Raw genomic sequence first — 15,690 nt, 5'->3', positions numbered from 1 at the left:
AGCTATACTACTTGGCTAGATATACTGTGCATCTGTGTTACAAAACAGGTTATCATTTAAGATAACCTTTAACATATCCTTTCTTTTAACTACGTATGGAATATACGGTAAAAGTAAGGTGGGTTTTCCCCTTAACAATCTTTTTACTGTAATGGGAAATAACCAGTTACATTGGTACTCAAAGGAGCAGTTGTTTTAATATGTAAGCTATTAAAACTACGGTAAAATCTTGCAGCATCTATCTCTTTTCTGCATTTAGCAGAACAGAACAAGTGTCTTTCTGTCAACATCCCAATTCTATGTTAAGTGGATTTTCCATAATACAGCCACATGGTTGTTTTCCTGTAACGTATATTCACACCTACGTGAAACACTGTTGCAAGAAAGCATCGTCCATCATCAAGGACCCTCACCACACTCACTTCTTGCTGCTGCCATCAGGAAGGAGGTACAGGAGGCTTAAGTCTAAATCACCAGGTTCAGGAACAGTTATTACCCCTCGACCATCAGAGCCAGAGTGGATAACTTCGCTCAATCCAAAACTGGACTGATTTCACAACGTATGGACTCATTTTCAAGCACTCCACAGCACATGTTCTAATATTTATCTTTTACTTATTTATCTTTTCTTTCTTTTTGTATTTCCACAATTTTTTGACTTTTGAGATTGATTGTCCATCTTTCTTTGTGTGCAATTTTGTGGGAATATTAGCAGTAAATACAGACACCAGATGTGCCCATGAGAAATGCAACATTACATTTCCAGATTAATCTTAAAATCACCCACTATTAACTGCAGGCCGCATTCTCCTATTTTGGGCAAACGTATTCTGATCCCTTTACAGTCTTCGTGTAGCCATCAGTTGTTTTTCAACCCTCTTTATTTCCAGTGTTGCTGACTTCAAAATTAGGCTGGTTGGAAATTCAAGGATCTGTAGAGAATCTGGTTTATCAGTTCTGTAATTAAAAATTTTGTTATACTTTGCTTAGGTTTGGATAGTTTGAGTATAATGAGTAAGCCCCTCTTCTACTTCCATTCTAGATGTGAATTGTGTTGTCTACAATGAAGAATATATGACGTGTACATGGAACCTCACTGGAGGGAAGATAAATTACAGGATGTACTTCTGGTGAGTATGCCAACCACCTGAAGTCATCTGGGGCCTTCCATGAATTCATTCTGGGAGTATTTAATGTGGAAGTACTTTGGTAATCTTTGGGCATTAAGGATCACAGAATTAAAGATTAAAGAATGGAAGGAAGCTGGCCCATCAAATCTATACTCCCCCTCTAAGTAAGAACAATCCACCTTATCTCACTCCCTGCCTCCAAACCATCCCATCTTACCCCAACAGCCTTTCAAATTCTATTTTCTAACGAAATATTTATCCAGCTTCCTTTTGAAAACTACAAGTGAATCTGCTTCCAGGATCACCTCTGGCAATGCATGTCAGACCCTACCATGTCGCTTTTGGATTCTTGGCTAATCACCTTCAATGAAAGCAGGCTCTCCCCATCCACGCCCTTTATGCCCCTTCATCGCTTTAAATACCACTATCAAATCTCCTTGCAACTTTCCTGTCCAAGAAGAACAACTCCAACTTCTTTTGCCAATTCACAGAACTGAAGTTCCTCATTGCTAGAGTCTAGACAGAATGTTCCACAACTTTTCCAGGGCCTTTATATCTTTGTTATAATGTGGCTTCCACAGCTACATAGTTGTAGCCAAACCAATGCCTTATATAGGTTCAGCGGGCTTCCTTGCTGTTCTACTCTGCCCCTATTTATAAAATCCCAATATTCTTTATTTTTTTCTTTTTAACTGCTTCTTGGACCTTCCTTACCTCTTACAAAATATAATGCACCTCCTTCCAGGTCCCACTATTCCTGCAACCATTTTAGAACTGTGCCCTCTAGATTACAATACTTCATCTCATTCCTCCTACCAAAACATAATGTGTCATATTTGTCAGCATTATAAGAGAGTCAAGCAAGGTGGACATCATGATGAATTGTCCACGAACTGCTCAATACCAGGATGAGTTCCAGGGGCTTTCATCTTTATTTAAAAAAAAAATTTACATATATGTGTGAGATAGTGAGAAAGGTGCCTGCTTCTAGTTATACAGACCATGGTGAGATCACATCTAGACCATGTGTAAAGATATGCGCTCCCTGTCTAAGGAAGAAGACACCTGTGATTAAGGAGGCACACTTTTCACCTGACTGCTTCCTGAGAAGGCATGTTTTTCATAATGAGTAGAGATTAAATGGACAGGGCCTTACGCTCTGGAGTTTAGAAGAATGAGATGAGATTTTGGGGCTTGATAGCATGCATACAGGGTTGATATTTCCTTTGGCTGAGATGTTTAGAACTAATGGATACATGTCAGAATAAGGATTTGACCAGCCAGGACAGAGATGAAAAGGAATTCTTTCACCCAGATGTAGAGAATCCTTAGAATCCCCAAGCCAAAGGAGAATGAGGAACATTGATTAGGTATTCTTAGATAGTGGCATTGGAGAGGGATCAGAGAACGATTCTGGGAATGAAAGGGTTATCATACGAGGAACATTTGATGGCTCTGGGTCTGTACTCATTGGAATTTAGAAGGATGAGGTGGTATCTCATTGAAACCTTTAGAATATTGAAAGGCCTAGACAGAGTAGATGTGGAAAGGATGTTTCCTGTGGTGGGGGAGTCCAGGACAAGAGGGCACAGTCTCAGGATAGAAATTTGTCCATTTAAAACAAAGATGTGGAGAAATTTCTTTAGCCAGAGGGTGGTGAATTTGTGGAATTTGTTACCACCGGCAGCTGTGGAGGCCAGCTCACTGGGTGTATTTGAGGCAGAGCTTGATAGGTTCCTCATTGGACATGGCATCAAAGTTTACGGGGAGAAGGCTGGGGAGTGGGTTGAGGAGGGGGAAAAAAGGATCAGCCATGATTGAATGGCGGAGCAGACTTGATGGACCAAATGGCCTAATTCTGCTCCCTTGTCTTATAGTCTTATGGGTGTGGTGCAGTCACAGTCCTACTGAATGTTGGAGCAGTGATAATAGACTGTATGGTCTAATACTGCTTCTGTTTCTGACGTTCTCATGCCCTCCAAAATGACTGAGCAAGTCACTCAGTTAAAGGATTCGCAAAGGAAATGCTGATATTGCCAATATCTTGAACAGGAGCATGGTCTTAAACCCTCAACTTCATGAGTCAGAAGTAGAGTGCAACTAATTAAACCACCTAATGCATGGCTGACGCAAAATGAAATATGGTGGGAGGAAATGAATTAAAGGCGTGAAACATGTGGGGCAAGGTATCTATTTCAATGTTGTAATAATTCTCTATAACTGTTTTGATGCCACATTGTGAGAAAAATTTGGATTATTAAAAATATTTTCATTTTTGTCAAGTATTAGGTATTCTTAGATAAGGTACAGTGCAAACTTTGATGTAATTTATAGAGCTCCTTTCACGGCAGAACACAGAAGATTTAGACAACAACTAAAGGACAGATTTGGTTTGGAATAAATCTTCCTTAATACCAACTAAAGGTGATTTCCATGCAGTTTAAGAAGCAATCTTTCATGATAGAGTGATTTCTCTTGCTCAGTATTAATCACATTTGATCAACTGGAACTATCTCACCTCCTACACAAGTATATCTTAGTAATTAGCCCAGTTTTGCTCTGCACAATGATTTAGAATTCCATATATTAATCTTGTTAAAATGATTCATTCATAAAAGGTGGACAACACCAAGAGAAACAGCATTTATCACCCATTCCTTAGAGTTCAGAGGACAGACAAGAATCAGCCATATTGCAATGTCTGGAATCACAAGGTCTATGGTGAACGAGGTGGAAAGGTGGAGATACATCTCCACCAAGGGAGGTGTAAGGCACTCCTTCCCTCCGCTGGCCTGCAGGTTACCTTTGGCCAAGGTGTAGTACCTGCTTAGCCCCCACAATCGGGGTCACATGAAGCCATGGGAGCAAGTGGTGGATGGTCGTATGAGCAGCTGGTGCAGGTCACAAGTCATGTTATGCCTCTACTGACGCCAGGCAGATAATCTCTGAAATATATTGATACTGACTGGGGTCACCCATCTTGTAAAGACACTGCCCAGAGTAAGCGACTTCTGTAGAAAAATTTGCCAGGATCAACCACAGTCATGGAAAGACCGTGATTGGCCATGTCATGTCACATGGCACATAATCATGATGACGATTATGAACTAATTCTATGGTTACCATAACTAACAAATATTTTTATTCATTTATTTACTTAGAGACAGTTGAATTTAATTTCTTCAACTTTTAAAGTTGAAGTTATTCCTTTCCTGGTGCATTGGGTGACAACCTTGCCGTTTCTTTAGCATTTATCTGTCTTTTATGAGGCCGAGTTGCCAGCTCGATGCTCAACCCAGCACGGATGGAAAGCGTGCAAGGAACCAACCTGATTAGAACCCGGGACCAGTCGTCTCGAAGTCCAGTGCTAATGCCACTACACCAGCAGGTTTAAAGATTAGCTTTAATAACTTTATTTCTCACATGTACAGTACATTGAAATATACAATGAAATACATCATTAGCGTCAACGACCAGCATATGTGAGGACTCTTCCGCAATGTCGCCATGCTTCCGGTGCCAACACAGCATTCCCGCAACTTACTAACCTGTTCTGCTTTGGAATGTGGGTGGAAACCAGAGCACCCAGTGAAGACTGTCATGGTCATGGGGAAAGCATTCCAGCTCCTTACAGACAGCAGAGGGAATAGAATCTCATTCTCTGGCACTATAAAGCTGCATGCAAACCACTACGTTACTGTGTTGTCCTGATATATATACACACACACACACACACACACACACAACCAAACAAAACAATGTTCCTCTGGAGCACGGTGCAGCCACAAAACATATAACACACAAGCACATAAAACAAAATATCACCACAAATAAATTAATAAAATATCATTAAAAATGCACGAGAAGTCCACAGCACAGCTAAACAGTAAACAGCTCACTGTCCTATTGACCAGACCTTAGTGGTGGCAGGGTATTCGTTAGTCTCACAGCCTGAGGGACTAAGCTGTTGCCCAGTCTGGCAGTCCTAGGCTCGATGCATCTGTAGTTTCTGCCTGATGGTAGTGGGTCGAGGAGATTGAGCGATAAGGGGTACTGATCCTCAACAATACAACACTCCTGGTAAATGGCACAAATAGTGGGAAGGATACACCCTGATAATCCTCTTGTTTGTACTAACCTCTCTAGGATCTTGCGTTCTGATGCCTTGCAGTTTTTGTACCACACAATGATGCAGCCAGACAGGACACTCTCGAGATGCTCCTGTGGAAAGTTGTTAGAATAGGGGCGAGGAGCTTTGCACACCTCACTCGCCTCAGAAATTGCACCTTCTTGACTAATGAGGAGGTGTTGTGGGTCCAGGTGTGATCATCTCTTATGTACACGTGAAGGAGCTTTGTGCTCTTCACTCTCTCCACAGTAGAATCATTGATTGCATTGGAGAGAGCTGACCTGAGCCTCACTGAAGTCCACAATCATCACTTTTGTCTTGTCTACTTTGAAACTCAGGTCATTGTTCCCACACCATTTGACAAGTTTCCCTACCTCCTTTCTCTATGCTAACCCATCGTTGTTACCGATGAGGACAACCACTGTCGTATTACCTGCAAACTTGATGATACAGTTCGAGCTGGATTTGGCAATGTAGACGTGAGTGAACAGTGGGCTGAGCACCAGCCCTGGGGGACGCCAGTGCTCAATGTGATGGAGCCTGAGATGTTGCTACCAGCTTGGACATACTGGAGTGTATCCATCAAGAAGTCCTAGATCCAGTTACAGAGTGTTGTTGAGCCCAATGAGGACAGTTTACCCACCAGTCTCTGAGGGATGATTGTGTTAAATGCCGATCTGCAGTCGATGAACAACATCCCGTCATATGTTGCATTGTTTTCTAGCTGCAACAGGATGGAGTGGAGGGCCGAGGCAATGGCTTCGTCAGTAAGCAAGTTTGAGAGGTAGGTGTACTGGAAAGGGTCCAGTGTAGCTAGAAGTTAGGATTTTAAATGATCTATTACCAGCCAATCAAAGCTCGTCATGATTGTTGAGGTCAGTGGCATTGGGCAGTAATCATTTAAGACAGTTGCCATCACCCTTGGGCTCTGGAATAATGGTGACTACCTTGAAGCCTGCAGGGACAGTGGACTATTGCGAAGAGAAGAATCTCTCCTTCAACTTTTGGCCTATGGGTAATAGACTAGTGACTATGACAGCATGCTGCTGCACTCTGTTGGTGCTTTGGGTTAACATATTGGACTGTTTACTCTGGATGGCACCACCAAACAGTGCGACCAATGGTGACTATCCTGCAGACAGTTCATGAAACTACTTCTATTATTTCTTCTTTCAAATACGATTCTATTCCTAAATGATTGTAATACGTAATTTACATTTTGATGGTGTGTTGTTGGACCGATTGAGTGATCTGGCGATTTGCTGTCTCTGAGCAAGTTTGGTGAGGTTTGGAGTGGAGCGTACGGTCTGGAGGCACGGAACCCTGCAGCCCATGATCTACTCCATTGTTTTTTACTGATTGAGGTGTCGAGGGAACGAGCCCATGATCTACTCCATTGCTTTTCTTGGGTTGAGGCATTGAGCAAGGTTGAAGTGAACAAGGGTGAAAGCAGAGGAGGGGCGTGTGTTCAACGCCATTTGCCTATATTCGATCGGTCTTCCTCTTGCTCTTGCTAGCTGCTGCTGGACGAAAGTGCAGGAATCTTAGGATCCACATTGCAAGGATCAATTAGAGAGGCTGTGGACTCATTTTGGGGGACTTTGAGGTTCATGTTGCATATGTTCCTAGATTTTGGTTACTCTTTTTTTTGCAGTTTTTGGACAGTTTGATCAGGGTAATCAATGCATTTTGGAGTCTTTAGAGAAGAATGCTTTATCCTGTGGCCTGAGTGGGCTAGCAGCGCAACGCTGAACTGAGCTAAACTGAGCACTACTTTGCTCCTGGTTTGATGTTCGATATTTTATGTTGTTCATTTGCTTTTTGTCATTTGTGCAATTTATTCTTTTCTTGCGCGTTGGATGTTTGATGTTTTCTTGAACAAGTTCCATGGTGTTTCTTTGTTTCTTTGTTTGCAGGGAGATAAATCTGTATTCTATATACATGCTTTGATAGTAAATGTACTTTGAATCTTTGGAAGAGTTGAACAGACTGGTTGACTATCCATTCAAACATTTGGCAGTCAATTCTTTTCTATCTAGAAATTACAAAATGCACCCTATGCTATTTCAGTTGAGGAGTTGAACACAACATGTTCCAGCAAAAGTGTCTATTCTTCATTGTATTTCATCATTGTATTTCTGTAGCAATCTAATAAATTAATGGTTGGATCTTCCATTCTTGCAAGTCCAAATGGGAAAAGGGCCCCACAGACAGCAGTTCAACGTTTGCTCCCATGCTGTATAAAACAGATGGAATTTTCTGAAGACTGTGCAAACACATTAAAATGTGGCAATGCAAAGCTGCTTTCAGTAATCTCCCGCAATTAGTGTAAACTCAAAGCAAGAGCACTGAATTGACATGAACTTGAACTTTCACTGCAGTTCATTTAGGATGAAATAACCAATAATAATATTACATCTCTGAATCCTAATTAAGATGCTAATGCCACACTCCAGAATTGTTTCCGTTCAACCTCCTCTCTTGTCCTGAGAAACTGTGGCACAGAGTCATAGATCCATATATCATGGAAACACAATATTTGATACATCAAGTCAAACATCCATTGACATAACACCTACACAGATCCTATTTTATTCTCCCCATTTTCCCATCAACTCCCCCCAAATTCTATCGTTCACCTACTCACTGGCTGCACCTTAAGAGGAGTCAACTATGGTACCAGGCTGCACATCTTTGGGGCTGATGGAGGAAATGGGAGCATCTTGGGGAAAGCCAAAAGGGGAATATACAAACTGCACACACACAGCACCTGGATCATTGTAACTCTAGATCTGCAGCTCTACCAGCTGTGTGCTTTGCTACCTACTACTTATCAGAAGACCATAAGATATAGGAGCAGAATTAGGCCATTTGGCCCATCGAGTCTGCTCTGCCATTTCATCATGGCTGATCCATTTCCTTCTCAATCCTATTCTCCAGCCTTCTCCTCATAACTGACTAACCAAGAACCTATCAACTTCCACCTTAAATTCACCCAGTGACTTGGCCTCCACAGACACCAGTGGCAATGAATTTGACAGGTTCACCACTGTCTGGCTAAAGAAGTTCCTCCTCATCTCCATTCTAAAGGAACGTCCCTCTATCTGAAGCTGTGTCTTCTGGTCTTAGACTCCCCATAAGGACATAAGAAGATAGAAATGTAAGAAATAGGAGCAGGAGTAGGCCACCTGGCCCATCAAGCCTGCTCTGCCATTCAATAAGATTATGACTGATCTAGCCATGGACTCATCTCCACCTACCTGCCTTTTCCCCATAACTCTTAATTCCCCCTACTATGCAAAAATCTACCCAACCTTGTCTTAAATATATCTACTGAGGTAGCCTCCACCGCTTCATTGGCCAGAGAATTCCACAAATTCACCAACCTCTGGGAAAAGCAGTTCTTCCTCATTCCAGTGAATACAGGCCCAAAGACACTAGAATCTCTTCATATGACAATTCTTTCAATCCTGGAATCATTTTCATGAACCTCCTTTGAACATTCTTCCATGTCAGTACATCCTTTCTTAGATAAAGGTCTCAAAACTGCTCACAATACTCCAAGTGAGGCTTCACCAGTGCTTAATTAAGCCTCAGCATTACGTCCTTGCTTTCATATTCTAGTCCTCTTGAAAATAATGCTAACATTGTATTTACCTTCCTCACCACCAATTCAACCTACAAATTAACCCTTAAGGAACCCAGCCTGAGCATGAGTATTCAATCCACAATGATCCATATATTTCCTATTCTCATATTTCATATTTCTTTCTGTTGTAGAAGGAGGCCATTCTTCCCATCAAGTCCATGGAAATTATCAGATCAATCCCATTAATCCCACAAGGCCATCTAATTCCCTATAAACTATTCTGTTCACAAGTAAAATAGACACAATGAGAATTCCTGATGTAGCCACTTCAAACATCACAAAGGACCCATTATTTTGGATTGAACATCTAGTACTATTTTGTATAAGGTCAGGATTACTTTTCCATAGATCTCGAGGAGTATTTATGCCAAGAACCAAGTCACAAATAAGAATTGTATGTGAGTATTAGATTCATAGAGGTTGGAAATAGGCTGCTCAACTCAACAGGTCCATGCTGACCAATGATCACCCATCTGTATCAATCCCACCTTTCAGCATTTAGCCCAGGGCTTTTAATGCCCAGGCAATTTAAACACTCATCTTGACACCTCCTTAATGCTGTTAGTGGCTCTGCTTCCACCACTCTCCCTCGTAGTGTGTCCTAGGTGTTCATCACTCTTGGCAAAAAAGCTTCCTCTCAAATCCCCTCTAAATCTCTGACACAAATGTATGTCTTATCCACCTCCAAAAGGGGAAAATATTCCTGCAGTCTGTCCTTTCTATACCGTTCATAATGTTAATTTCAGTGGATTCCAGTTAATTGGGACATATTGGGATCAGTTATTTTGGCCCAATAAAGTGGCTGCCCCAATTAGCGGAAGTTTCATGGAAATAGTTTAAAAGGTATAAAAAAGACAAACTACCATTTACCTGAGTAAAAATTTATATATTTAAATGAAATACAGAGCAAGTTAGAAGACTATCAATACCTCTACACTACTATAAAACTGTGCATTAGTTCCTAATAGTTTTAGTGGGGGGAATTCATCCAGTGAATGCTGTTGTGTTCTTATGACTTCTTGTAAATGAAGTTTGCTCCAATAGACAGAGCAGATGAGATCTACAATGTGATCTAACGGCCAAGAAGGCAGTTCTGCAATGCCCCACAGAGAGCAAAGGGCATGACGTGACACAGAAGGAGTTTATGGTCAACTTCTGCAACCAAGGAAGATCCCAGTTGTGAATCTACTCATAGCATTGGATCCGGACTTCTAAAGTCAAGAGGGTGGAACTGCCCCAGTGCAGCAGCTTTTCCACTTTAAAAACTCTCCTGCTCAGGTTTTCCTGTCATCATCGGATATGTACAACCACCACCAAATGAACAAAATCAGTGTAGCCACCTAGGACGCCTTCATAGAATGCTATTGATTATTGCATTCTCAAAATCTTAATTTTCATTGTGACATTCAAGACGTTTGTCCATACCTTCAAATTCTTCATCGTGCCTAACTCGTTGAAGTGGAGAAATCCTTTTATTTTCATTCCCAGCTGTTCCTGACATCTTAAAACCTGAATGCTTCCGAATTATATTACTGCCTATATCTTGCCAACTGTCAGTGACAAAAATCACTGCTTTTTAAGACAAACAAATGCTACTGATGACAGATAGAAACTGTTCAGCAACAGTATCCTATCCCAATTAAGCGGCATAGTGTTCCAAATTACTGAAGGGAATCCCGACTATTGTTTTGATTTCTTTTTGTTCTTTAAGAGTTGATCCAAATAAGTGGCTGCCTCAATTAGCTAATGGCCCAAGTAACTGGAATCCACTGTACCTGAATCATGTACCCCATTAAACTCCTCCACTCCAGTTAAAACAGGCCTAGTTTGTCTAGACTCCCCTCATGAATAAATTGGTCCATCCCAGGCAAAATCCTGGTAATCTCCTGTGTCCCATCTCCAGCATGGTCACATCCTTCCTATGTGGGGTGACCAGAAATATATCTGGTACTCCAGCTGAGGTCAGAGCAAGGTTTTATAAATTTGGAACATAACCCCCTAATCTTGTATTAATGAAGGCCAGCAAACCATATGCATTCCTCACAACTTTATCTTCCTGTGCAGCCACTTTCAAAAATCTATGGACATCCACACCAAAGTCCCTCTGTTCATCAATATACTCTAGGAGCTTAACTTTTATGTTTTTTAACCACATTCTCCCACATTCTCACATGGGAGGCATTGATAACTTGGATGTGAATGCAGGAAATATGATTGGCAATTCTGCCTTTGACACAAAGTTGATGGTGTTGTGGACAGTGAGGAATGCTACAGCAGGATTCAGACCAGAGGGAGAGCTGGATGTGGCGTTGGCAGATTGACTTTAAACCCAACAAGTATGAGCTGATGCATTTTGAGAAGTGAAGTGGGTTAGGACACATACAGTAAATGGCAACACTGAAGAGTCCAGATGAACTGAAAGACCTTGACGTTCAATCCATTATTCTCTGAAGTGTCAATACAGACAGCAGAGTGGTGAAAAGGCATAGGGCATGTGTGCTCTTGTAGATCAGGGCATAGAATATAAAGATCCGGGACATTATGTTGAAGATTTACAATACTCTGGTTTGTCTGATTGGTGCTAAATTCCAAGAGAGGGAATTTGTTGAATGTCTTTGAGATGGATTTTTAGAGCAGCATGTGGTTGAGCCCACTAGGGGAAAGACAATTCTGGACTGGGTGTTGTGAAATGAACCAGATTTGGTTAGGGAGCCTAAGGTAAAGGAACCCTTAGGAGACAGTGATTATAATATGATAGAATTCACTCTGTAGTTTGAGAGGGAGAAGATAAAGTTAGATGTATCAGTATTACAGTGGAATAAGGGGAACTACACAAGCATGAGAGAAGAGCTGGCCAAACTTGGTTGGATGACGGCAGAACAGCAGTAGCTGGAGTTTCTGGGGCCAATGCTGAAGAGGCAGGATGAATACATCCCAAAGACGAAGAAGTATTATAAAGGGAGGATGAGGCACCCATAGCTGACAAGGGAAGTCAAAGATAGAATAAAAGCAAATGAGAGGGCATATCATAGAGCAAATATTAGTGGGAAGTTAAAAGATTAGGACACTTTTAAAAATCAACAGAAGACAACTAAAGTACATAAGGAGAAAAATATGAAATATGACGGTAACTTAGCCAAAATACAAAAGAGGATACCAAAAGTTCTTTCATATATGAAAAGAGTATAAGTGAGATGAGAGTGGACATTAAACTGCAGAAAAATGATGCTGGAGAAGTAGTAATTGGGGACAAAGAAATAGTGGATGAACTCAATAAATATTTTGTCTCGGTCTTCACTGTGGTAGATAGGTCCCCTAAAGTACACTCCAGGGTTTTGAAAGAGATGGCTGAAGAGATTGCGGAGGCATTAGTAATGATTCTGGAATGGTTCTGGAGAACTGGTAATTGTAAATGTCAGTGTACTCTGTAAGAAGAGAGAGAGGCAGAAGAAAAAACATTATAGGCAAGTTAGCCTGACTTCAGTGTTTGGGATGATATTCATTATTAAGGATGAGGCTTCAGGGTACTTGGAAGTGCATGATAAGGTAGGCCAAAGTCAGCATGGTTTCCTTAAGGGTAAATCTTGCCTGACAAATCTGTTGGAATTATTTGAGGAAATAACAAACAGATTAGCAAAAGAGAGTCAGTAGATGTTGTTTACTTGGAAGTGAGATTGCTTAATAAGAGAAGAGCCATGGTATTACAGTAAAGATACTACCATAGAAAGAAGAGTTGCTGAGGCGGCAGACGGAATATAGTGTAGGGAAGAGTATGGTCATGCACCTTGGTAAAAGGAATAAAGGCATACACTATTTTTGAAGTAGAGAGAAAATTAAAAAGCTGGAAAGGGAAATGAGAGTGCATGTACAGGATTACCTAGAGGTTAACTTGGCTGTTTGAATCAGTGACAAGGAAGGCAAATGCAATGTTAAGATTCATTTCAAGCAGACTAGAATATAAGAGCAAGATTATGATGCTGAGGCTTTATAAGGCATTGGCGAGACCGCACATGGAATATTGTCAGCAGTTTTGGGCCCCCTATCTAAAAAATGATGTGTTGGCATTGGAGAGGACTAGAGCAGGTTCATGAGAATGATCCCAGGAAGGAAAGGGTTAATGTATAGGAGCATTTGATTGCTCTGGGCCTGTACTCACCGGAATTTAGCAGAATGAGTGGGATCTCTTTGCAACCTAGCATATATTGAAAGGCCTAGATAGAGAGGATGTAGAGAGGATATTTCCTATCATGGGTGAGTCTAGGATGAAAGGGCACAACCATAGAAGAGAGAGATCTCCATTTAGAACAGAAATTAGGAGGAGTTTATTCAACCAGCGGGTGAGGAATCTGTGGAATTCATTGCCACAGTCGACTATGGAGGCTAGGTCATTGAATATATTTAAAGCGGAGATTGACAGGTTCTTGATTAGTCAGGGTGTCAAAGATTAAAGGGAGAATGCAAGAGAATGAAGTCGAGAGGGATAATAAATGAACAATGATGGAAAGGCGGAACAGGCTCAATGGGCCGAGTGGCCTAACTCTGCACCTGTGTCGTCAGGTCTCATTGTCTTATTGACTGGACTTGGAGTGCTGTGTACAGTATGGTTGCCACCCTACGGGAATGGCATGGATACAGTGGAGATTCACCAAGATATTGCGTGGTCTGGGGGACTATAGATATAGGGAGAAGTCTGCTGAGAGGTAACTTTTCCACAAGTTCAAAGTTCAAAGTAAATTTATTTTGAAATTACATATATGTACTTTCAGAATTAGAATCAGAATCAGAATCAAGTTTATTATCACCAACATGTGTCATGAAATTTGTTAACTGAGCAGCAGCAGTTCAATGCATTGCATAATATAGGAGAAGATGAATAGATCAATCAATCAATCAATCAATCAATTTACAGTATATGTACATTAAATAGATTAAAATCATGCAAAAACAGAAATAATATATAGTAAAGAAGTGAGGTAGTGTTCGTGGGTTCAATGTCCATTTAGAAATTGGATGGCGGAGGGGAAGAAGCTGTTCCTGAATCGCTGAGTGTGTGCCTTCAGGCTTCTGAGATTTGTTTTCTTGAAGGTATTCACAGTAAAAAGAAGAAACAATAGAATCAATGAAAGACCACACCCAACAGGACAAACAGCCAATGTGCAAAGAAAACAAACTGTGCAAATACAAAAAAAATAAGTCAGTCATTCAATTAATCAATCAATCAATCAATCAATCAATCAGCAATAAAGGTCATGGACATGAGGTGAAGGTGAAAGTGAGTCCATAGGTTGTGGGATCAGTTCAGTGATGGGACTAGTGAAGTTATCCCCACTGGTTCAACAGCATGATGGTTGAGGGCTAATAACTGTTACTCAACCGAGTTGTGTGGGTCCTGAGGCTCTTGTACATGCTTCCTGATGGGAGCAGCAAGAAGGGAGCATGGCCTGGATGGTGCGGTCCTTGGTGCTGGATGCTGCTTTCCTGCAATGGCACTCCATGTAGATGTGCTCAATGGTTGGAAGGGCAGTATCCACTACGTTTTGTAGGCTTTTCCATTCAGGAGCATTAGTGTTTCCATACCAGGCTGTGATGCAATCAGTCAATATACTCTCCACTACACATCTATAGAAGTTTATCAAAGTTATGGATAACATGCCAAATCTTTGCAAACTTCTATGATAGTGGAGGTGCTGGCATGCTTTCTTTATAACAACAGCTATGTGCTGGACCCAGGACAATACCTCGGAAGTGATAACACTGAGGAACTTAAAGTTGCTGAGCCTCTCCACCTCTGATCATCTGATGAGGACTGGCTCATGGACCTCCGGTTCCCTCCTCCTGAAGTCAATTATCAGCTTCTTGGCCTTGTGGAACTGAATGAGATGATGTTGTTGTGGCACCATTCAGCCAGATTTTCAATCTTCCTCCTATATGCTGATTCTTCACCACCTTTGATTCAGTCAATGAGAATGGTGTCGTCACCAAACTTAAATGTGGAATTGGAGCCGTAATTAGCCTCACGGTCATAAGTGTAAATCAAGTAGAGCAGGGGGCTAAGCACACACCCTTGTGATGCACCCAAACTGATGAGATTGTGGAGGGGATTTTGTTGTCAATCCGAACTGATTGATGTCTGTAAGTGAGAAAATCGAGAATCCATCTGCTCAAAGGGGTATAGAGGCCAAGGTCTTGGAGCTTATTGGTTAGTTTGGAGGGGGTGATGGTATTGAATGCTGATCTGTAGTCAATGAACAGCATCCTGATGTATGCATGTTCACTGTCCAGATGTTCCATGGTTGAGTGAAGAGCCAACGAAATGGCACCTGCTGTTGCCTTGTTGTGATGGTAGGATAATTGGAGCAGATCAAAGTCACTTCTCAGGCAGGAGTTGATATATTTCATCATCAACCTCTCAAAGCACTTCATCACTGTGGATGTAAGTGCTATAGGCATTTCAGGCAAGCTACCACATTCTTCTTAGACATCAGTATAATTCAAGCCTTCTTGAAGCAGGTGTCAAGCCTTCTAGACAGTCAAAGCGAGAAGTTAAAGATATTGGTGAACACTCCAGCCAGCTGATCAGCTCAGGTCTTCAGTACTCGGCTAAGTACCCTGTCTGGGCCAGATGCTTTCCGTGGATTCAACCTCCTGAAGGATTCTTTCACATCAGCCACAGAGACTGAAGTAACAGGGTCATTGGGGCCTGTGGGAGTTAGTTCGTGAAGTTTCCTCCATGGTCAAGGCAAGCATAAAAAGGCATGTCGCTAGGAAGAGGACAGCCAAGT

At 41.5% G+C, this 15,690-nt stretch overlaps 1 protein-coding gene across 4 annotated transcripts in view; it reads left to right on the top strand.

Moving 5' to 3' along the window:
• LOC140204311 (cytokine receptor common subunit gamma-like) overlaps positions 1-15,690 on the top strand; it is a 53,044-nt gene that overhangs the window by 15,431 nt on the left and 21,923 nt on the right. For all 4 annotated transcript variants that reach the window (XM_072270924.1, XM_072270926.1, XM_072270927.1 and 1 more), the window contains exon 2: positions 1,043-1,130. In XM_072270924.1, the coding sequence (XP_072127025.1) occupies positions 1,043-1,130 (88 nt within the window). The remainder of the gene's footprint in view (positions 1-1,042; positions 1,131-15,690) is intronic.

This window comes from Mobula birostris, chromosome 10 (genome assembly GCF_030028105.1).
Source record: "Mobula birostris isolate sMobBir1 chromosome 10, sMobBir1.hap1, whole genome shotgun sequence".
Taxonomy (NCBI): domain Eukaryota; kingdom Metazoa; phylum Chordata; class Chondrichthyes; order Myliobatiformes; family Myliobatidae; genus Mobula; species Mobula birostris.
This window is presented reverse-complemented; position numbering and strand designations above follow the sequence as displayed.